This window comes from Gigantopelta aegis, chromosome 6 (genome assembly GCF_016097555.1).
Source record: "Gigantopelta aegis isolate Gae_Host chromosome 6, Gae_host_genome, whole genome shotgun sequence".
Classification (NCBI taxonomy): Eukaryota; Metazoa; Mollusca; class Gastropoda; order Neomphalida; family Peltospiridae; genus Gigantopelta; species Gigantopelta aegis.
The window spans coordinates 70181698-70204463 of record NC_054704.1 but is presented as its reverse complement, the minus strand read 5'-3'; the positions used below and the strand labels follow the sequence as shown (position 1 = coordinate 70204463).

At 40.9% G+C, this 22766-nt stretch overlaps 1 protein-coding gene across 1 annotated transcript in view; it reads right to left on the bottom strand.

Annotated features, from left to right (window-relative positions):
- Positions 1–7219: 7219 nt before the first annotated feature.
- LOC121374961 (protocadherin-9-like) overlaps positions 7220–22766 on the bottom strand; it is a 29307-nt gene continuing 13760 nt past the window's right edge. The window contains exons 2-4 of the mRNA XM_041502116.1: positions 12622–15410; positions 9447–9564; positions 7220–7916 (exon numbers count right to left, since the gene is read on the bottom strand). Coding sequence (XP_041358050.1) covers positions 7597–7916; positions 9447–9564; positions 12622–15354 — 3171 coding nt within the window. The 5' untranslated portion in view covers positions 15355–15410 and the 3' untranslated portion in view covers positions 7220–7596. The remainder of the gene's footprint in view (positions 7917–9446; positions 9565–12621; positions 15411–22766) is intronic.

Sequence of the window (22766 nt, the reverse complement as noted above, 5' to 3'; positions counted from 1 at the left end):
CGCGCGCGCGCTCGTCCCACGTGGTGCGCTATCTCGTAATACGTTTTGGTAATCTCATTATAAGTGTATAATATGCAGATAGGATTTTTATCTTCCATATGCGGTACCGAACTAATCCAGTTACGGAATCACACACGTGGTAGACCATGCACAGAGGCTGTTAACGTATTCGTACGAGATGTTTACAGATATAATAGTTACAGAATCATGCATACATACCTCCGGGACAGACCCTTTAACCAATCGTACCATCTGTTTGCATGACTAATGTAGTTACAGAATCATGCATATATGTGCCTCTGAGACAAGCTCTTAACCAATCGTACAAGATGTTTGCAGAAATTACTGCAAAATATTCATAAAAGCTTTATACCACCAAATCAAATCCCACAGACGACAATAGTAACATTTGTGGCTGCAAACAAAAATTTCAATCATATTATACATTTAAATACTATACCATCTCGCGCTTATAATTAATTGAACCCCTGCGCGTGCTGTAACCTCACCGTGGTGCAGGGGTGTAACATTCTCTTTGAGAATGGCCAATACTGCACACATTGAAGTTTAGAGTAAAAGTCAGTATCTCCCTGTGATATTTGTATTTTGCACAGTTCTTTACACTGTTTTTATTTATATCTTGAATTTTTCTGTTGATGTTGATCATCACCTTATTTGTTTCCATTACCATAGTTTGACACCCAATAGCCGATGTATTTTTCGTGCTGGGGTGTCGTTAAACATTCATTCATTCATTCATTCATTCATTCATTCATTCAATTAATTGAAGAAAGTGGAAGCCTGCGTTGCTAAATTTGGTTGGCACCCAAAAGTATTACATCGAATCGAAACATGACGTAAAGCCATCGGACTACAGGCTGGTAAGTACAGTGTTCGCAGCCCGGTACCGGCTCCAACCAGAGCGAGTTCTTGAGGGCTCAATGGGTAGGTATAAGACCACTACACCCTCTTCTCTCTCACTAACCACTAACCAACTAACAACTAACATAAGTTGAAATGAAATGAATAGTTGGCGACACTTCGAACTTTGACCCGGGAAGAATTTAGTTAGTATTTAGTGCTACGTGTACGAACACATATAATAGTGGACAATAATCGTTACGGGTGTATACTACCAAATCAAATCCCATAGACGACAATAGTAACATATGTGGCTAAAACTCCTACCTGCAATGTATCAATCGACATAACGCCACGGATATAAATACCACCACCCCTCACCCTTAAAGTGAATTAGAAAAAAATGGAGGTCAAGCTGCTCATTTCTGAGATAACTGGTAGCGTCTATGACTACCCTAGTTCCGCACAAAACTCGAGTACTTTTTTTTACAGGTACCCCACACACGTTTCAAGCACAATGCTACTTGACAAGTGGTACTAGATGAAATGAAATTGCATAAGCCCAGATGAAACTATTTTTATTTTTTTACAACCAGCACACTCACATTTATCACCAATCACAGGACTTGTGGTGTTCACTTCTCTATCAAATGTTGGGTGCGCCTCGAACTTTGACCCAGCCGGAAGTTATTTGGTTTAGTACTACCTTAATGGATTGCTATTACATTTACTTAAACGTCTCGGTGCATAAATAATATTATCTCAGGTTTAACATGTCTTTATCGACTTAACGTTCAGCTATATCTAGTACATGTATGAAATTTAGCCTATGCATCAAAGGTCGTTATATGTGCTGTTTTGTCTGCGGGAAAGTGCATATAAAAAGGATACCTTGATATGGGAAAAACATAACGGGGTTACTTTGAAGAACATCGATAAGAACTATCACATTATCCAATATCCGATGATTAATTAATCAATATGCTCTACTGATGTCGTTAAACATACACACTCTTTAATGTTTTATCTCTGGCAAGGGCACGACTGATACATATGATCCGTATTATAATATACGTGTATTCGTTTATCTCTGGCAAGGGCACGACTGATACATATGATCCGTATTGTAATATACGTGTATTCATTTATCTCTGGCAAGGGCACGACTGATACATATGATCCGTATTGTAATATACGTGTATTCGTTTTATAACGGGCTTCCTGTGGTTTTAGGAAGGAAGGAAATGTTTTATTTAACGACGCACTCAACACATTTTATTTACGGTTATATGGCATCGGACATATGGGAAAGGACTACACAGATATTGAGAGTGGAAACCCACTGTCACCACTTCGTGGGCTACTCTTTTCGATTAGCAGCCAGGGATCTTTTATATGCACCATCCATCAGACAGTATAGTATATACCACGACCTTTGTTACACCAGTTGTGGAGCACTGGCTGGAACGAGAAATAGCCCAATGGGGCCACCGACGGGGATAGATCCTAGATCGATCGCGCATCAGGCGAGCGATGTACCACTGAGCTACGTCCCGCCACCCACCCCTCTACGTATCAGAATGATCATGTTTGATATACAATAGCTGATGATTAACAAATCAATGTGCTCTAGTGGTGTTGTTAAACAAAACAAACTTTAATGTAACATTAGACAACACCTTCCCCACGTTCAGCCAACAAACGTTTTGCTAACGTTCGCGAACTATTTAATTGGTTCCCGACGTGTCCATTTGGCGGACGTTTTTCTGCTTCGTCTGGCTGAACTCGGATTCAATATGGAAGAAAAACAAATCGAATGCTAATCAGTGGTATCTTTTCGTGCTTTTGGCATGTAATGAGCAACGAGACCACTCGGCTCAGAAACAAAGAACACCACAATTCTGAGCTATTATAAATGTTGCATAAAACAGCGCCATGGTATTTTAGTGGAACAAAATTACAGTATGTAACTGAAATTAGGAAAAGAAAATTCTTATTTAAAAAAAAATAATAATAAATTGAGTTTTGAGTTTGTGTTACCAACGTCTGGGTTGTTGTTGTCTTGTTTTTCGACTTCTTTTAGTGATGAGTTTGTGTTAAAAAAAACTCTAAGATATTGCCACTCCTATTTTGTGTTACCGTTCAGTGCAGGAGGGCGGGAAGTGGCCCAGTGATAAAGCGCTCGCTCGATGCGCGGTCGGTCTGGGATCGATCCCCGTCTGTGGACCCATTGGGCCATTTCTAGTTCCAGCCAGTGCACCACGTCTGGTCTGACGCCATATAACCGTAAATAAAATGTGTTGAGTGTGTCGTTAAATAAAACATTTCTTTCTTTTTCTTTTTCCATCCAGTGCAGATAATTATCAGTGGCTCGCGCACAATTTGACTGGTACCATTGTGTTCCATCATGTCATATTCATTTAATGTTAGGTGCAAACATCAGTCTAGCTAGTGCTTTCCCTTGAAATTGTCTCTGGTGAATTATACGGGGACAGGTTGTATCTCTTTAGTAGAGCAATCATCTAATGTACGATGTGTCGCAAATCGATTGCCTTTTTTCTCTTTCCAAGTACTTCCCCACTATTGGAACACCAAACGTCGTGGTATGTACCATTCTATGTATGAGAAAGTGTATATCAAATTATCTGTAGTTCGTTCCTCCTCCTCCTCCTCTCTCTCTCTCTCTCTCTCTCTCTCTCTCTCTCTCTCTCTCTCTCTCTCTCTCTCTCTCTCTCTTTCTCTCTCTCTCTCTCTCTCTCTCTGTCTCTCTGTGTTTCTCTTTTCACTCTTTATTTCCTCTCCTCTCAAATCTCTCTCTCTCTCTCTCTCTCTCTCTCTCTCTCTCTCTCTCTCTCTCTCTCTCTCTCTCTCTCTGTCTTTCTCTTTTCTCCCCGTCTCTCTGTATGTTTCTTTTCACTCTTTGTTTCCTCTCCTCTTCCCTCTCTTTCTTTCTCTCTCTCACTGTATCTTTCTCTTCTCACTCTATCATTCCCTCCCTTTCTCTCCCTTCTCTCACTGTCTCTTTCTCTCTCACGCGGTCTGTTTCTCCTCTCTCTCTCTCACTCTCTCTCTCTCTCTCTCTCTCTCTCTCTCTCTCTCTCTCTCTCTCTCTCTCTCTCTCTCCCCTCCCTCCCTCCCCTCCCTCCTCCCTCCCCTCCCTCCCCTCTCTCTCTCTCTCTCTCTCTCTCTCTCTCTCTCTCTCTCTCTCTCTGTCTTTCTCTTTTCTCCCCGTCTCTCTGTATGTTTCTTTTCACTCTTTGTTTCCTCTCCTCTTCCCTCTCTTTCTTTCTCTCTCTCACTGTATCTTTCTCTTCTCACTCTATCATTCCCTCCCTTTCTCTCCCTTCTCTCACTGTCTCTTTCTCTCTCTCACGCGGTCTCTGTTTCTCCTCTCTCTCCCCTTTCCCTCTCGCTCACTCTCCTCTCTCTCTCTCTCTCTCATCTCTCCCTCTCCCTCCTCCTCCCTCTCCCTCCCTCTCCCTCCCCCTCTTCCTCCTCTCCCTCCCTCCCTCCCTCCCTCCTCTCTCTCTCTCTCTCTCTCTCTCTCTCTCTCTCTCTCTCTCTCTCTCTCTCTCTCCCTCCCTCCCTCCCTCCTCTCTCTCTCTCTCTCTCTCTCTCTCTCTCTCTCTCTCTCTCTCTCTCTCTCTCTCTCTCTCTCTCTCTCTCTCTCTCTCTCTCTCTCTCTCTCTCTCTCTCTCTCTCTCTCAGCGTATTCTGAAATGTGCTTGTCCCGTAAACAAATATTCCTGAATTTATGTCAACATCAGTCATTATTGTCTGTTAATCAATACAGAATATAAAAACGAAACTATTTCAAGTATATTTATTGTATGAAAGTGTTGAATATATGAATACAGAAATAAACGCATAACAGACGAACAGATGGACGGGCGCACACTGTACACACATGCATTCTGTAGGAATTGTCCCTCTAATAATGGAGTGGGGTTTTCATATTATTATATATAATTAATAATGCTGTTGTAATAACTGACGAAATCTAGATGCCTCATGAATACAAGTGATCAGATATCTCACGAATATAAAATATCAGATGTCTTATGATTACAAGAGAGATCAGCCGTTTCACGAATACAGGTGATCATCTGTCTCACGAATACAGGTACGCAGCTGTTACGAATAGAAGTGATCAGTGATATCTCATGAATAGAAATGATCTGATGTCTCACGAATACGAGTGATCAGATATCTCACGAATATAAAATATCAGATGTCTTATGAATACAAGAGAGATCAGCTGTTTCACGAATACGGGTGATCATCTGTCTCACGAATACAGGTAAGCAGCTGTTACGAATAGAAGTGATCAGATGTCTCACGAATACAAGTGATCAGATGTCTTATAAATATAAGTGATGATATATCTCATGAATACACGTTATCAGCTGTCTCACAAATTCACGCGCTTAGATGTCTCACGACAATAGCAGACAGATGTCTCACGAATATAAGTGATTGGATGTCTCACGAATACAAGCTGCATGATGTCTCACGAATACAAACATTCGAGTGGTCGGGTGTCTCACTATGCATGGACGTTTAGATGGAATGTTAAACTATAGTTCGTCCCACAGGGAATGCCTTTTTTCATACTATAAAATTTACTACCAGTTATTTATTTTTGAGCCGATTATTTGTAAATTGCACACACACACAAAAAATAGTATTTCTTTTTGTTATTTCCAAAACACTTTTACTATTCTTCTTACATCAAACCAAACTGAAATTATTTACAAAAAAACTACACATTTTTTATAGATTGATGGGACGGCCTATGGGAATGGATAAGTATACATGCAGCGATCGAATGATACTCAAAACTTGAACGTGGTCAGGGAATGTCACTTAAAACACAAACCAGTGACTTAAATGTCACAATAAACGACATACACGTTATTAGCGAGTACAATGACAAACATGCAAATATATCACAATAAGCATGCTAGCAGCGTTTATTGGATGTGACACTGAGTAAAAGATCATGTGGTAAAATGTCACATTTAGCATGCGAGTAATGATTGAGTTACTTTAAAGAGAGTGATAAAATTTCACACTTAACATGTCAGTTGAATGAGTGCCTTTAAGTCACAGACCCTAGTTTCAACCTGTGAAAATTAACACCAAGTTTAGTTAATCTACAAACCCGTAACACATCTGGATAAAGTTACAATTGAGAGAAACATGAGTCTGTTACTTTGAAATGGTAAAATTCCCTCAAACAATAGACTAAAACTCGACTCCATAACTGTTATTTCTCAGACGCACGTGCGTTTTTTTAAATATGAGAAATATAATTTGTGATATTAAAAACACCAGGATGACCGAAAACACTTCGAATGTATGGAAATGGATAATCTAAACAATAAAATGTAGACAAAGTATGATACCAGTTATCCAAAACGGCTCTAATAGTCCAAAATATGCCTTAAAGTGTTTAAAAACTAGGGTATGTCCCTTTAAATGAATTCATAAAATGTCATATTTAACATGAAAGTAGTGACTGGACGACTTTAAAAAAGGAACTGAGAGACTAAAATGTCACATTGACCATTAAAGTAGTGGATGGATGCCGCACTGTGTTTAAAGGAAGGGTGGAATGTCACATTTAAAATATACGTAGTGACTGGATTTAAGTAGTGAATGAATATCGCTTTCACATTGATGGTATATATCATTGTTATTGTCTGGATAAATCGCGTTAGGTATTAATCAAATAACATTTTGAAATAGAGATTCCATTTTCGGATGTTAAATAAGAACATGTACCGTGCTTTTAACATTTTAAAATCTTACATGGCTATAGCAAAGTCTTGCCCATACATTGTAACGAGAACATAAAGCTAAAGTCTAGACACCTCGCTAAAGTCGAGTCTGAACATTAAATTTTTATAAACATCGGCACATTATTATTATTATTATTATTATTATTAATTATTATTATTATTATTATTATCATCATCATCATCATCAAGAAGAGCCTGTTTTAGAGGTAAAAGTAATCATTTTATTTGAATAATTCTCTATTATGCTATAAAAATTGTAGTTCAACATGTTGAAATGTAAAATTTGTTTATAAGTATGAGAGACAAATCAGAAATAACATATTAATTGCTGCATAAATTATAAACTGGGAAATGCATCGATAGTTATAAATGAAACACAATAATTTAATATAACATGTAACAAAGACAGATCAGTAACTTCAAGACTTTGTAATACCCGTAAACACATTTTGATGGTCATCATTTAAATATTAACATAAATAATATATAAAACACAGTTCAGTGAGTATTTAAAGTGTTTATAATTTGTTTTTATATATATATATATATATATATATATATATATATATATATATAGATATATATATATATATCTATATATATATATATATATATATATATCCCAAATCTCACGCCTCACTGAAAACATCGTCAAGATCCTCTGAATCTAAAGTATAACTACCGGAAGTAGTCGTCCCGCCATCACTGTCGACGCTGTGCGGATGACTTCCGTACGAACCTAAATACGCAAGTGCAGTACTGTTAAGTGGGTTACGTAGAGTTGTGTAATCTCCGTCGTCTGTCGACGGAAATTCACGAATAGAAACGGCCAGATTTTGTCTGGGGAATGTCACATGTTTTTCGGACTGAGAATTCTGGGAATTGTCAATTCCGTCTCCGTAAAACCTCACCCTGAGATTCTGTTTTGGTCTCACTCTCGTGTTATTGTCTGAAAACCGTTGTTTAGGGTCTCCCTGAGCGACTGACTAGCTATGTTACTGTCTTTATATCCGTTGTTTGGGAGGTCCCTGAGTGACTGATTGATTATATTATGGTCTTTGTATCCGTTGTTTAGGGTCTCCCTGAACGACTGACTGCTTGGTGCGGGTGTGAACTGACGGGTGGAGTCGGCGAATGTTTTGAATGTCTTCACACTCATAGCACGTCTCTCCCGCGGCGGTATTCTAGGGGGTGATTCTCTGTAAGCACCATCAACCCCCACTGAATACACATGAGGGCTGACTCGAAATTCTGAAATAAAAAGTAGAAAATAGTGTAATGGTCAGTATGCTACTATTATTTTCAATACGTTACATAATTATTCTCTATTAATTTGTGTTTCAACATGCCTAGTTTGGGTGGGGTGGGGTGTTGTTTTGTTGTTGTTGTTTATTTGGGGTCTGTTGTTTTGGGGTGTTGTTCTTCTTCTTATTATTATTGTTGTTGTTGTTCTTGTTGGGGGTTTTGTCTTCGTTTAGTTTTATTTATTTATTTATTTATTAGCACATTAACATCCTTGGCGTGGACATTCCCACAAACTACATGTACTTAGAGTGCAGATATGAGAAAGAAAGAAAGAAAGAAATGTTTTATTTAACGACGCACTCAACACATTTTATTTACGGTTATATGGCGTCAGACATATGGTTAAGGACCACACAAATATTGAGAGAGGAAACCCGCTGTCGCCACTACATGGGCTACTCTTCCGATTAGCAACAAGGGATCTTTTATATGCACCATCCCATAGACAGGATAGCACAAACCATGGCCTTTGTTGAACCAGTTATGGATCACTGGTCGGTGCAAGTGGTTTACACCTACCCATTGAGCCTTGCGGAGCACTCACTCAGGGTTTGGAGTCGGTATCTGGATTAAAAATCCCATGCCTCGACTGGGATCCGAATCCAGTACCTACCAGCCTGTAGACCGACGGCCTGCCACGACGCCACCGAGGCCAGTGCGGATATGAGAGCAACATCCCCACATATCATTCCACATAAAATATGTTTACCCATGTAATGTGGGTCACGGATTCTTGGACATCAAAGGAAACAAATAATTATGTTTCTAGGTGCCGATTTAAGCAGGAGTTCAAGGATCCCCCACCCCCTCCCCACAAAACCATACCTCAACCCCATCCCAAATTTGTTATCAATTAATTAATTTGTGTCTTTGTACAACGCCACCCACTATTAAAATATTATAGATCCACGCCTGATTTCCGTAACCATGTCAACCAAGTCTCCACACGACATATACGGGTGTTTTACAACATCAGCTGAAGGGACACCATACAACATGACAATTAATATCTGTACATCATTCTAAAGTGCTATTTAAGTAGATACGTATAGAACTGATAGTTCAAGTTACTCTCAGAATCGATCGTTGGTCTTATAACACCACAAATTCTATATCAGCATTTTAAAAGGTACTAATCCTTGCAATGGAATGTTTTAAGAAATTAAATTGACGTCTATAGATGCCACCAAGCATATCGCAGTTAGAGCATGGCGTGGCTAGAACACTGTGTATAACCAGAGCCGGTTTAAGGATCCGCGGGGCCTGTAGCACATATAACAGCCGGGCCCTCTTTTCTGAATATATATTTTGCAACCCCCTCGGAGAGAAATGAAAAATGACTTGGGGGAAATAAATGTACACAATACCGCGGGACCCCCTGAAGCGTGGGGACCATAGCACGTGCTACATGTGCTACTAGGATAAACCGGTTCTGCGTATAACTCAGCTTTAGACTTAAAACACCGTTCTACGCACCTGGAATTTCCGAGCACTGGGTAAAATGAATATCATCTTCACTTCCGCCTCTACCGCTGTCACTCGTAGTGGTCTCCCCTGACATATCACTTCTGACGTCTTCATTCAAAGTATGGGCCTGCAAAAATAAATACAGAAGTGTATTTAAAATTAGCTGCACATACATACATACATACATACATACATCAATGTATATTATTATTTTAAATCCCTTGTGTTTTGCTTGTAGGTTGTGAGTTTTGTTGGGGTATTTTTTATTTTTGGGGTGTTTGAGTGTGTGTTTTTTGCGGGCAGTTTTGTTGTTATTTGTGGGGGTTTTGGGGGTGGGGGTGGGTTCTAACTATTTAGACCAAGAGTGTCTCAGTTACCATCTGTTAGACACTTACCAGTCTTCGACTGAATAATGGTATGGATTAGATATGTTAGTTTTACATTAAGTTCAGCGTCCAGTTTTTCTTTTTGGAAAGGTTAAAAGAAGTATTGTGCTTGAAAGCCAGAGGTGGATGTAGGGGGGGGGGGGGGGGGGGGGGGCCTGCCTGCCCCCTAAATTTTGTGAGAGTTATAATTTTAATATATATTAATTTTCTTTTTTCTACGATCCCCCTCCAAACCTCCCACAAAGTTCCTTTGGCATTCCGCCTCATGTCATTGCCCCTCCCCCAAATGGATTTTCTGGATCCGCCACTGAAAGCTATTGCCAGTATTGGTTGCTAATATGTTTTCCAGACATTATATTATTGTACTGTTGTACATCAGACTACTTATTTGGTTATTACGTCGGACAATGATCAAAGAGTAGAATACGTAACTTCTAATGACAATATTATTATATTACTATAAAATCTGCAGAAAAAGGACATTGAATGCAAATGTCGTTCAACAACTTGGTGCTCATGCTACAATATTCAAAAAAAAGTAAAAAGATATTTCACTCTAAATGCATACACTGAATCATCTAAAAGTATGACTAAGCTAGAGGCAGAAAATTGTAAAATGTGTTTGAGCTTTTAATATTTATGAAAATCACTTGACATTCAACGGAATAATTCCAAATGCTACATGATAATTCTCTAATGGCTGCTGCCGTGTTTGCACTTTTCTTAACATTCTTGTGTGGTTTTAGCAGTCGTTTGCATAGAAACATCTCGTAACATTATTAATATCGATAGATATTTGTCTTGTGACTCGAGGCAAACACGGTGATCTCCAGATTAAACAGCCGAACACAAGATTACATTGGAACGCCATGCACTGTAATTTAAACAATGTCGTCTGCTAGACAAATGGCCGGGCGGACATTTTGTTTGCTGATGACTGACAGAGAAGGCAGAGGAGAGCCTTTCGGTCTTAATGACATTGGACATGACAGAATGACAGACACACAGACAGATTGACAGCCGTTAACAAAGTTAAATGATTGCTTCTGTCTAACGACACCACTAGAGCACATTGATTTATTAATCGTCGGTAGTTGGATGTCAAACGTTTGGTCATTCTGGCACGTAGTCTTTAGAGGAAACTTGCTTCATTTTTCCAATAGCAGAAATGGGTCTTTTATATACACGCTGTCCACGGACAGGATCCCACAGAGCACATACAACGGCCTTTGATATATCTGCTGTGGTGCACCGATTGTAACAGGAAGGATCTAGTCAGAGAATGGGTCCATCGATAGGTTTCGATCCTTCGTCCCAACCACCTCATAAAGCCCTCTACTAACTGTGCTTGATCCCGCCTATTGGGGGGGGGGGGGGGGGTTACATGTTTTTCCCTATGCATTCAGACAGGTGTGCAGGAAATGGTGCAGGAGAGGGTTGGTACTGTGGTGAACGATGTTTTACGGGGGGGGGGGGGGGGGGGGGGGGGGGGGGGGGGGGGGGGTCGAGTCGTCCTACCCCGGAAAACATAATGAACAAAAATAAATGGCCTTGGTGCATTCATGATTTAAATAAATTTAATTTTGTGGATTGGCAATCCAGACCTTGATATTAACATTAATCTGGTACCTTTAAGTATAAATCATAACTTGAGTAGAAAAAAGATTGAAATCTATTCAAAATTTCTTTTTTAATTGCCTGCCTCCACCTACCACAGTTCAGAATAGACCTAAAAAAAATATGATTACGTTTATATTAAGTAAACTGATGGTTTGAGTTACAAAACTATACAACAAAAATAGTATCTGGCCAACGAAATGTGATAATTTTAGCATACATGTGCTATAATGTTCATTTTAATTATGTATATTTTAAAAACATATTGTATATCTCTTACATCGTGAAACCAGTAATTTCGTGAAATGCAATTAATCCCCTGCGTGGTCTGAGAAGAGAATAACCGAAATGCTACCACATCCATCTGATAAATAAAACCTATAAAACTATATCGATCACTTCAACAGTTTGAGATAATTATTTCAGCTTTGTTGTTCCGCACAAAACTACGGACGTAATGTGAGAAATAACCATTTTTATCTCTCAGACTGCTGGATTCAGTTTGCAGTTCTGGAAATTCTAGCTCATTGCTTGTAATAGGACTATTCAGATTCTAACGAGAATGTTCCAAATATATTAAACACATCCAAACACGTTAAAAAATATATGTGCTTGTATATTAAGTAGAAGAAGAGGCGATCTGGTTATTGCAGAAAGAAACCAAAAAATATTTGAACAGTGCAACCAAATCAGCAGAAATAACCATTTTTATCTCTCAGACTGCTGGATTCAGTTTGCAGTTCTGGAAATTCTAGCTTATTGCTTGTAATAGGACTATTCAGATTCTAACGAGAATGTTCCAAATATATTAAACACATCCAAACACGTTAAAAAATATATGTGCTTGTATATTAAGTAGAAGAAGAGGCGATCTGGTTATTGCAGAAAGAAACCAAACAATATTTGAACAGTGCAACCAAATCAGCAGATGTTCAGTGTGTGTTATGTTGGTATTGTTGTTGCTGCTGCTGCTGTTGCTTAGGTTGTTGATGATGATGAAGATGATGATGATGATGATGATGATTTTGTGATTGTGTTGGTCGTGGTGATTGTGGTGGTGATTGTAGTAGTTGTGGTGTGGTATTTGTGGTGGTAGTGTTGGTTGTAGTGGTAGTGATGGTGGTGGCCGTCGGCATGACGTAGGTGGTTATGTTAATGGCACATTAATCTAATCGACTTACATTTCTAAATGTGTAGAAATCTTGTCTGCCATAATGATCGAGTGTTGCCTGGTTAAGTATGTCAGTCATGTGGTCATCCATATCTAGATTCAGTCCTCGCTTGTCTTTAGGACTGGACTTGGGAGAGAAGCCGTCCACGTCTTCAGAAAACCCAACATTGGAGTCGTTACAGTCGACTTCCTGCCAGATCTTATTCTCGGGACCTGGTTTGGTGCCTGAATCCACTTCAGTTTTCTCCTGATGCTGACGTCTGCTGGGGTCCGTCCTTCGAATGAACAAGATGGTGGACAGGATGACAACAGAAATGACTACCGTGATTCCCGCCACCACACCAGCTATTATCATGTATCTCTGAGACTCGGCCTCCATGTTGGCCGCAAGGAGAGTGGAGTTCGTGAAAATTATGTTAATGGAAAGTCTTCCTTTGGATTGTCTCGAAGGGTTTCCGCCGTCCTTCACAACGATTCTGAGATCATACTTCGACTCATCACTTACTGTTATCCGCCTGTTGAGAAGTATCTCGCCAGAATCTTGGATCATCTTGAAGAGATTGTCAGTATTACCAGAAAGCAGAAAGTAAGAGAGCTGAGCGTTCATACCCTCGTCACGATCAGTGGCAATCACCTTGGTGATGTTAGATCCAGGAACAATGTCTGAGAAGATCGTGATGGTGTCCTTGTCCTTGTCCGGGAAGATGATGCGAGGTCGATGGTTGTTGATGTCCTGCACGGTTATCTGGACAGTCCCCGTGGCGTTCAGAGACGGTTTACCTTTGTCCAACACGAATATGCTTAAGTTGTAAACCGCCTGTTTCTCGCGGATCACCAGCCTGTTCGTTCTGATGACTCCGTCTGTGAAGACATTGAACGGAAGGTCTGGATCTTTTGTCAGAAGTTTGTATTCCAGTTCGCCATTCAACCCAACATCGAGATCCCTTGCTTCTATCTTGCCGACTCTTCGCCCTGCGGGTAACATTTCCGGGATGTATAGCATAACAGGAGTGGAAGGGAACGTCGGGCTGTTGTCGTTCACGTCAAGGATGTTGACGGTAACGGTAGCTGTACCCGTCAGAGCCTCGTTACCCTGATCAACTGCCTTGACGATGAACGAAATCTCGGACATGATTTCTCTGTCGAAGACGTCATTAGCGGTTACAACGCCGGAGTTTTCGTCGATGGAGAACATGGAACCAGCATCCAGATTCAGTTTGTACACAACGTCTCCGTTCACGCCCAAGTCCTTGTCAGACGCAGACACCTGCGTTACGAATTTCTTTAGATAACTGTTTTCGCTCAGATTGGCATAATAAACTGGTTTGGAAAAAACTGGAGGACTGTCATTTACGTCCGTTATGATTGCGAGGAAATTCACAAAAGCACTCATACTTGGACTTCCGGAATCCGAGCACGTGATGGTCACGTTGTGCTGATCATGTAACTCGCGGTCCAGAGCCTGGTTGATCAAAATGGCGTAGCCTTTTCCCTCTAGCTCTTCGACCTTGAACCTGTCGTCATTAGACTCACATGAAACGTCTCCGTTTAAGCCCGTGTCAAAGTCTTCGACTTTTACGTGACCCACGAATGTTCCTTCACGCGATTCCTCCGACAAGAGGATAGTGTCTGTGTACACAGGAGACTTTAAAACCAGTTCTAGCTTTGGTGGCGTGTTGCCAACGTCCAGAATGGTTGCATACAGAATTGCCTGTGAAGCCAGTGATGGCTCACCGTCATCTCTAGCCTCTATCACCGTCTTGTAGGTTTTCCCAGAATGGTATGCCAAAGGGGCTTTCACGGTTAGGACACCAGTAGTGAAATCCAAATCAAACAGATCCTCGAGTTGCGACGGTCTGATGGAACTGAAACTGTAGGTGACGTCTGCGTTTTGTCCGATATCCTTATCGAATGCTTCTATCTGTCCCACAGCAGAGCCAATCGGTCTGGTTTCGTCCACGAATAAGTTGTATTCCTTTTGATTGAACTCGGGGGAATGGTCATTAAAGTCTGTTACGTCTATGTGAACTGTAAGTGTTCCAGTCTTCTGCTCACTTCCACCGTCAGTTGCTATTATTTTTAAAGTGTATTTGTTTTTTATTTCCCTGTCCAAAGGTCCTAAGGTAAAAATCTTCAAATCGGTTCTGCCGTCCAGCTTTTTCTCGTATTCTATGTCGAATAAATCCTGGTATGATATGATTGCATACGTCTTCACCGAGTTATTGACGCCCGTGTCACTGTCGGTGGCGCCGTGGACTGGGATTTTCCTTCCAATCGTATCCGACTCTACTATTGATGTGGTGATCTCGCTCGGCCTAAACACAGGGGCGTTGTCGTTGACGTCATCAATCGTCACCTTGACCGTGAGAATCCTGAGTAGCGTGATGTTGAGCTGCACGGTGACGTCAAAAACTATATCACACGTCAGCGACATGTTGCACACCTCTTCTCTGTCGATCATGGCTGTCGAGAAGACGGCGCCGCTCCTTCGATTGATACTGAACATGGACGCCGTCAGCAGAGTATTGGGGTTCAGGAAGCTGTATCGGATGAAAGGGAGGTCCTTTTTGCTGATTCCCTTGATTATGCCGCTAGATTCCGAGATGTTTCCGACGTACGAACCAGCGGGTTTCTGTTCCAGGAGATGAAAGTCGACGTCTGCTCCACTTAAGGGTACAACCAATCTGACGAGAAAGACGAGGACCAGGTCCAAGCATAACTGGCTGACTTTTCTAGAGGCCATCCTTCTGTTCTGATCACCACACGCGCGTCTTTCTTAGTCCTTCACTTCATCACAGTCTGTAAATAAAAGAAGACAAAATCTTATTAGGATATTAGTGTATGTAAAAATAATATTAATATAACAATAAGGGGGCGAGACGTAGCCCAGTCGTAAAGTGCTTGCTTGAAGCGCGGTCGGTCTGGGATCGATCTCCGCCGGTGGGCCCATTGGGCTATTTCTCGTTCCAGCCAGTGCACCACGACTGGTATATCAAAGGCCGTGGTATGTGCTATACTGTCTGTTGGAAAGTGTATATAAAAGTTCCCTTGCTGCATTAGGAAACATGTAGCGGGTTTCCTCTATTGACTACGAGTCAGAATTACCACATTTTTGTCATCCAATAGCCGATGATTAATATATCAATGCGCTCTAGTGGTGTCGTTAAACAAAACAAACTCTTTTTTATAACAATAATGTTGTAATTTTCGTTTCTTACGTTAGAGAAAACTGTGAAATTTGTGTATCACACAGTGATATCCCACATGTGTTAGCTATTGATTGATGGTGACCACTTAGATGTTAAGCTAAATTATCCATTGAAATGAACAGTGGTGAAACCCATTTCTACCCACGAGGTTAACTGTGTAAGCGCAAGTTAATTACAAAATATATTTAAAATTGCTGTTAGACCTGGGTGTTTTGTTTGGGGGTTTTTATTATTATTATTGTTGGTGTTGTTGTTTTTTGGGGGGTTGTGGGTTTCTGTTTGTTTGTTTGTTTTTTGTTTTTTAGGAGGGGGGGGGGGAGAGATTTGAAAGCAATATAACATATTACACTCGTCTTTCTGAGATATTATTTCTTTACATTATATTGCTTAAAACCGTTAGATACGCGATGGAACAACTCGTTTAAGGCATGTGGTGTCTAACGACGACTCGTGCAGTATCCTTTTTTATGTAATATGAAACAAACAAACAGCCAGATTGTCTTACAAATTAACTTCTGTTTGTCAAGAACATAGTTTGTATTATTTGATATTTAGGGATCACGTTCAGTGTGTTTGAGTCATGCTATGTGATAACAGAAACAACTATAACGTAGTGGTTAAAAAAAAAGATGTGATTGGGAGAATTGCCACATACTTCCCCCCCCCCCCCCCCCCCATTCCCACTCTGGTTTCGCCAGTGGCATACATTCATAAGCCACCCAAACACACACACACACACACGCGCGCGCACACACACACACACACACACACACACACACACACACACACATTGGTTACGCCAGTGGCAGAAAGACATTCAGAAACATACACATATACAGACAGACAAATAAACAGTTACGCAGGTAGGTTTCGGGTTGGGTGGGAAGGCGGACACACCAACCAGAGATGTTAATGTGTGTTGCATAAGTCTGGTCCGTGTGACTGAAGACCCGAGGATGACACCGAGGAATGTAAAATGAGCCGTCTAAAAGGATTCTTGGGATACCCGCCATCGACACAACGCACGCTGGCTGTGTTTGTGGGGAAATATAATTAACCATTACATTTACTGTAACACGGACATCGCCGGAATACAAACACAAATACCCACTCCCTTTCATCAGACAACGAGACATGGCTACTATGCTAGGCTTCTCGGGCGCGTGTGGGGGGGGGGGGGGGGGGGGGGGGGGGGGTTCAGGGGTGGAACCCTGCCTACTTAAATTTTATTATATTTTTTAGATACAGTTTCCTGAGGATTATGTCTTGACCTCCACCACCACCCCATAAACTTCGCTCGCCACGGTCTAGACCTCCCCCCCCCCCCCCCCCCCCCCCACCGCTAAAATTATTGCACACGCATCTGCTTCTGTAGAGATCGTCTGCTTCTGTTGCATGATACCAAAGAAGAGAAGAAGAAGTTTGTTTTGTTTTTAACGACACCACAAGAGCATATTGATTAGTTAATCATCGGCTATTAGATGTCAAACATTCGGTAATTCTAACTCGTAGTCAACAGAGGGAACCCGCTACATTTTTATAAAGCATTAAGGGATCTTTTATATGGACTTTCCCAGAGACAGGAAAGCACATACCACGGCTTTTGACCAGTTGTGGTAAACTGGTTGGAACGAGAAAAAACCCAATCAGTTGAACGGATTTACTCAGGTGGTTCGATCCTGCGACGCAAGCACCTAAGGAGAGCGCTCAACCGACTGAGCTAATCCCCCACCTACCCCAACTCCCCCTCCAAAGATTACGGTTGCTAATAAAAACATGTGACCTGCCCCCAACATTCCCCACCCACCCCCCTTCCCCCACTCCCATTTTCTAGTAGGTGGATTACATGTGAGGTGCCATACTTTTTATTGGTTTACTGCCTGGGTATGATGATACGCTGCTTTATATCAGTTTTATTAGTAAACGCTAACATTATCGGCAATAGTAATTGGTTTGGTCTATTAGAACCTGTACCTATCGTCTGCGATGTCTGTCATGGACAACACTAGTGTCAGACGTCGTACTTGTGCCTCCTCGTCTGCCAACTGATACTAATCTCTGTATGGAAGCTGACAAATCTAATCACGTTGTTGTGGCTCGGCGTTAGCAGAAACACCTGGAAACGCGCCCCGTAGACCCCGACTTATATTAATCAGCAAACATTGTACATGCACAGCGAAATGCAATTTCTTCGCTCGCCTGGAAACCTCACAAGTGAGTTCCGCCTAGGTCGTATATTGCCGGCGGACATCATCAGTGCCAACAGAGGTCATGAACGCGGGCCGTGATTGCGCCACTAATACCCGCCATTCCAATTTGGAATTGAAAAATAAAATGGAATTATAGTACGCGACACGGGGAATCGACACATCAAAATACTATGGGATTTTATAATTGAATAAGGCGTGTCAGAAATAGAAATACAATTGCCTTCTAAACTTCATGTACTCGATACACGATACAGGATTTTATTTTTAATTCAGATTTTTTTAGTATTATATGGTTGCTATGGTAACAAAAATGACAGATGAAAAGAGCTAAAACTTATTTCTTTCTGAACACACCATAAATGTGTTTTATATATAAATGAGTGTTGACAATGTTACTACACACTTCGCTATAAAAACAAATCTACTTTTAATTCCGAACTCGTGCTGTATTATATATGGATACCATGGCAGAAATAAAAATATATCGCAGATGAAAAGAGCTAAAATACATTTTTTAAACAAGCCATAAAATAGCATTTAAAACCCAGATGAGAATCAACCAAACCAAATCTACTACATTGTGTTATATATATATATATATATATATATATATATATTAGGTGCTATGGAAGCAAAAACAAATGGCACTTGAAAATAGCACAAATAGAGGTTAAACCGCAGATGAGTATCAAATATTTTATTACATACCTCGCCAAAACAAATCGACTGTGTCGTTGCTTCAAACGTACTAGGTGTTTTATTTTTAATATTTTCTATATTGGATGCTAAGGCAGCCAAAAATGGCAGAAGATAATAGCTAAAATAGATTTTAAGCACGCCAAAAATGTGTTTTGAAGACCGATGAGTATCAACAATGTTACTACAACAAATGAAACAAATCTACTATAGTGTTGCTACGTACGTGTTTTATTTTTTTAATAGTTTCTATACTGGATGCTATGGCAGCAAAAACATGGCAGATGAAAAGCGCTAAAACAGATTTTAAACACGCCAAAAATGTGTTTAAAACACAAATGAGTGTTACCAGTGTTAATACATAACTCGCAGCAACAACAAAAACAAATCAACTACATTTTTTAATATTTTCTATATTGGATGCTAAGGCAGCAAAACAAGAGCTAAAATAGATTTTAAACACGCCAAAAAAAAATGTGTTTAAACCACAGATGAGTATCAAACATTTTAGTACATACATCAACAACAACAAATCTATTATATTGCTGCTTCAACCGTACTACGTGTTTTATTTTTAATATTTTCTCTACATTCATTTCAACTTTGTTTCGTGCTTATATCCGATTAAGGTTCAAAAACGTTGTCCTGGGCACACACCTCAGCTACTACTACTTAGTTGTAAGTTGGTTAGTGGTTAGTGGTTAGTGAGAGAGAAGAGGGTGTAGTGGAGTGGCCTTACACCTACCCATTGAGCCCTTAAGAACTCGCTGCTAACCCTGTACCACTGCGTCACCGAGGCCGGGTTTTTTTTCTCTACAAGCACGTGATCGGTGGTCTTGTCGCTGGTGTTTTAATTTAAAAATAGACAAAGCAAACAAATCGATGTGACAATTACAGCGAAGTGTTTCGAGTCAGTGACTTAAGATCTATTCTAGTTTCAAAGTATTATACAGCGGCCTGAATATTTGCTCTCAGCCTTTGTAATCATCACTTTAGACGAATGTAAGAGTGTTTTCCACTTTAACCGTCTTAAAAAGGAATTTTCGTTTTAAGGACACATCGAGTGCATAACAAAGATAGCTGCGCCATTCTACAGAATCAGAGAAGAAATCCGTTCATGCTTCATGGCATTTTCCTACTATTGATTAAGTGTAGGAAAGTTAAAGTTTGTTTTGTTTAACGATATCACTAGACCACATTGATTCACGGTGTAGGGAGTTGTGGGGGAGGGGGGCAAGGGGCATGTGCCCCCCCCCCCCCCCACACACACACTTTATAGCAGTAGCGATGTTTTTATATATTTTTACATCTATTTATATAGATAGATGTGTGATTACACACACACACACACACACACACACACACTTTCGGCTGTTAACAGTCAAACATTTGGTAATTCATTTACGAAGCCTGTTTTTCTTGTACGCAAGTGTTTATTAAGCATTGTAAATGTATGTAGGCACACGCGTGTAAGACATAAACCGGTTTCATAAATTCGACCCGCTACTTTTTTCTATTAGAAGCAAGGGAGCTTCTCTGTGCAGTTGTCTACAGACAGGACAGCACATACCACGGTCTTTGATATACCAGTCGTGGTGCATTGGTTGGGACAAAAACAAATTAGAGACTGCGTCACAAGCACCTCAGGCGAGAGCTCAACAGATTGAGCTAGGTTCCGCTCCTTTAAGAGTAAGATGTCTCAATACTAGTATGATTTTTATTAGAGGGAGAGAGAGAGAGAGAGAGAGAGAGAGAGAGAGAGAGAGAGAGAGAGAGAGAGAGAGAGAGAGAGAGAGAGTGCTACTAATGGAAAAATGTATCGAGTTTCCTCCCTTGACTATTTGTCAAAATTACCAAATGTTTGACATCCAACAGCCGATGATTAATAAAATAAAAAATCAATGTGCTCTGGTGGTGTCGTTAAACAAAACAAACGTTCACTTTCACCTCCCCATTGAGCCGTTAAACTTTATGAGAGACTATATCGGGACACGAACCCAGTACCTATCAGCTTTAAGCCTTATAATTTAATAACTACAACACCGAGCCGGGCCACGTGTTATTCCTAGCCTTTTAGACACGTTCCAGTACCATCGCAGAGAAGTTATGGCCAGCATGAGATGACATATTATTTGTCACTGACCGGAGATAATGGGTGGCGAGGCTCCATAGCGTTAATCAGTCTCCTTAGATGTGTGTAGCGATAACTCAATCGATAGTGAAGGGAACAAATTATGAAGTGACATGGCAGCTGACGGGCGGGGAGAGTAAAGAAGTCAGATTCAATATTCCGAATCAGGAGATCCTTCTGTCATATATGTAGTGCATAAATGTTTCTTGCCACAATAGAAGCAAATATTACCTCCAGGAATAGAAACAGGATTATCCTAAAAGTCCTGTGTGGTGCAGTGCATATGACATTGGGTTTAAGGATGGGAAAGAAAAAAAAATGTTTTGTTTAACGACACCACTAGAGCACATTCATTTATTAATCATCTGCTTTTGGATATCAAATATTTGGCAATTCTGACATAGAGTCTTAGAAAGGAAATCCTCTACTTTTTTTCCATTAGTAACAAGGGATCTTTTATATGCACCATCCCACAGATAGGATAGCATATATACAGTTCCAAGGCTTTTCATATACCAGTCATGCTGCACTGGCTAGAATAAGAAATAACCCAATGGGTCTACTGACGGGGATCGATCATAGATCGAATGCGCATCAGGGAAGCGTTCTACCATTGGGCTACGTCCCGCCCTTGGTTTTACGATTTTTATGGTGTCGGACATATGGTTATGGATTACAAAGGTGATGAGAGTGGATCTTTCATATGCAGCATCCCACAAGCAAGATAGTGCATGACACGGCCTGTGTTACACAATTAGGTTTTAGAATGGTAAGTGCTGGTTTCGTGTTCCAGTGTTTTATTAAAAAAAAATTGTAGTTTATTTTGTGCTCGTATCCGATTAAGGTTCAAGCACGCTGTCTCTAAGTCTGTCTATCTGTCTGTCTGTCTAGGTCAGTGTGCTAATGGTTAGTATGTTACAAGTTAATGACAGAGAAGCTGGCATAACTGGGCTTACATATCGTTTCATTCATTTCATTTCAACTTATGTTCGTGCTTATATTCAATTAAGGTTCATGCACGCTGTCCTGGACACATACCTCAGCTATCTGGGCTGTCTGTCCAGGAGAGTGGGTTAGTTGTTAGTTTTTAGTGAGAGAGAAGAGGGTGTAGTGGTCTTACACCTACCCACTGAGTCGTTAAAACTCGCTCTGGGTGGGAGCCGGTACAGGACTACGAACCCTGTACCTAACCAGCCTCATGTCCGATGGCTTAACCACGACATCACCGAGGCCGGTTTACACATCGCCTTGGAGTTATACAAACTAGAGCCGCAGTATAATACCGGCCTTGAGTTCGATGGCTTAACCACGACACCACCGAGGCCGGTTTACACATCGCCTTAGAGTTATACAAACTAGAGCCGCAGTATAATACCGGCCTTGAGTTCGATGGCTTAACCACGACACCACCGAGGCCGGTTTACACATCGCCTTGGAGTTATACAAACTAGAGCCGCAGTATAATACCGGCCTTGAGTTCGATGGCTTAACCACGACATCACCGAGGCCGGTTTACACATCGCCTTGGAGTTATACAAACAAGAGCCGCAGTATAATACCGGCCTTGAGTTCGATGGCTTAACCACGACATCACCGAGGCCGGTTTACACATCGCCTTAGAGTTATACAAACTAGAGCCGCAGTATAATACCGGCCTTGAGTTCGATGGCTTAACCACGACATCACCGAGGCCGGTTTACACATCGCCTTAGAGTTATACAAACAAGAGCCGCAGTATAATACCGGCCTTGAGTTCGATGGCTTAACCACGACATCACCGAGGCCGGTTTACACATCGCCTTAGAGTTATACAAACTAGAGCCGCAGTATAATACCGGCCTTGAGTTCGATGGCTTAACCACGACATCACCGAGGCCGGTTTACACATCGCCTTAGAGTTATACAAACA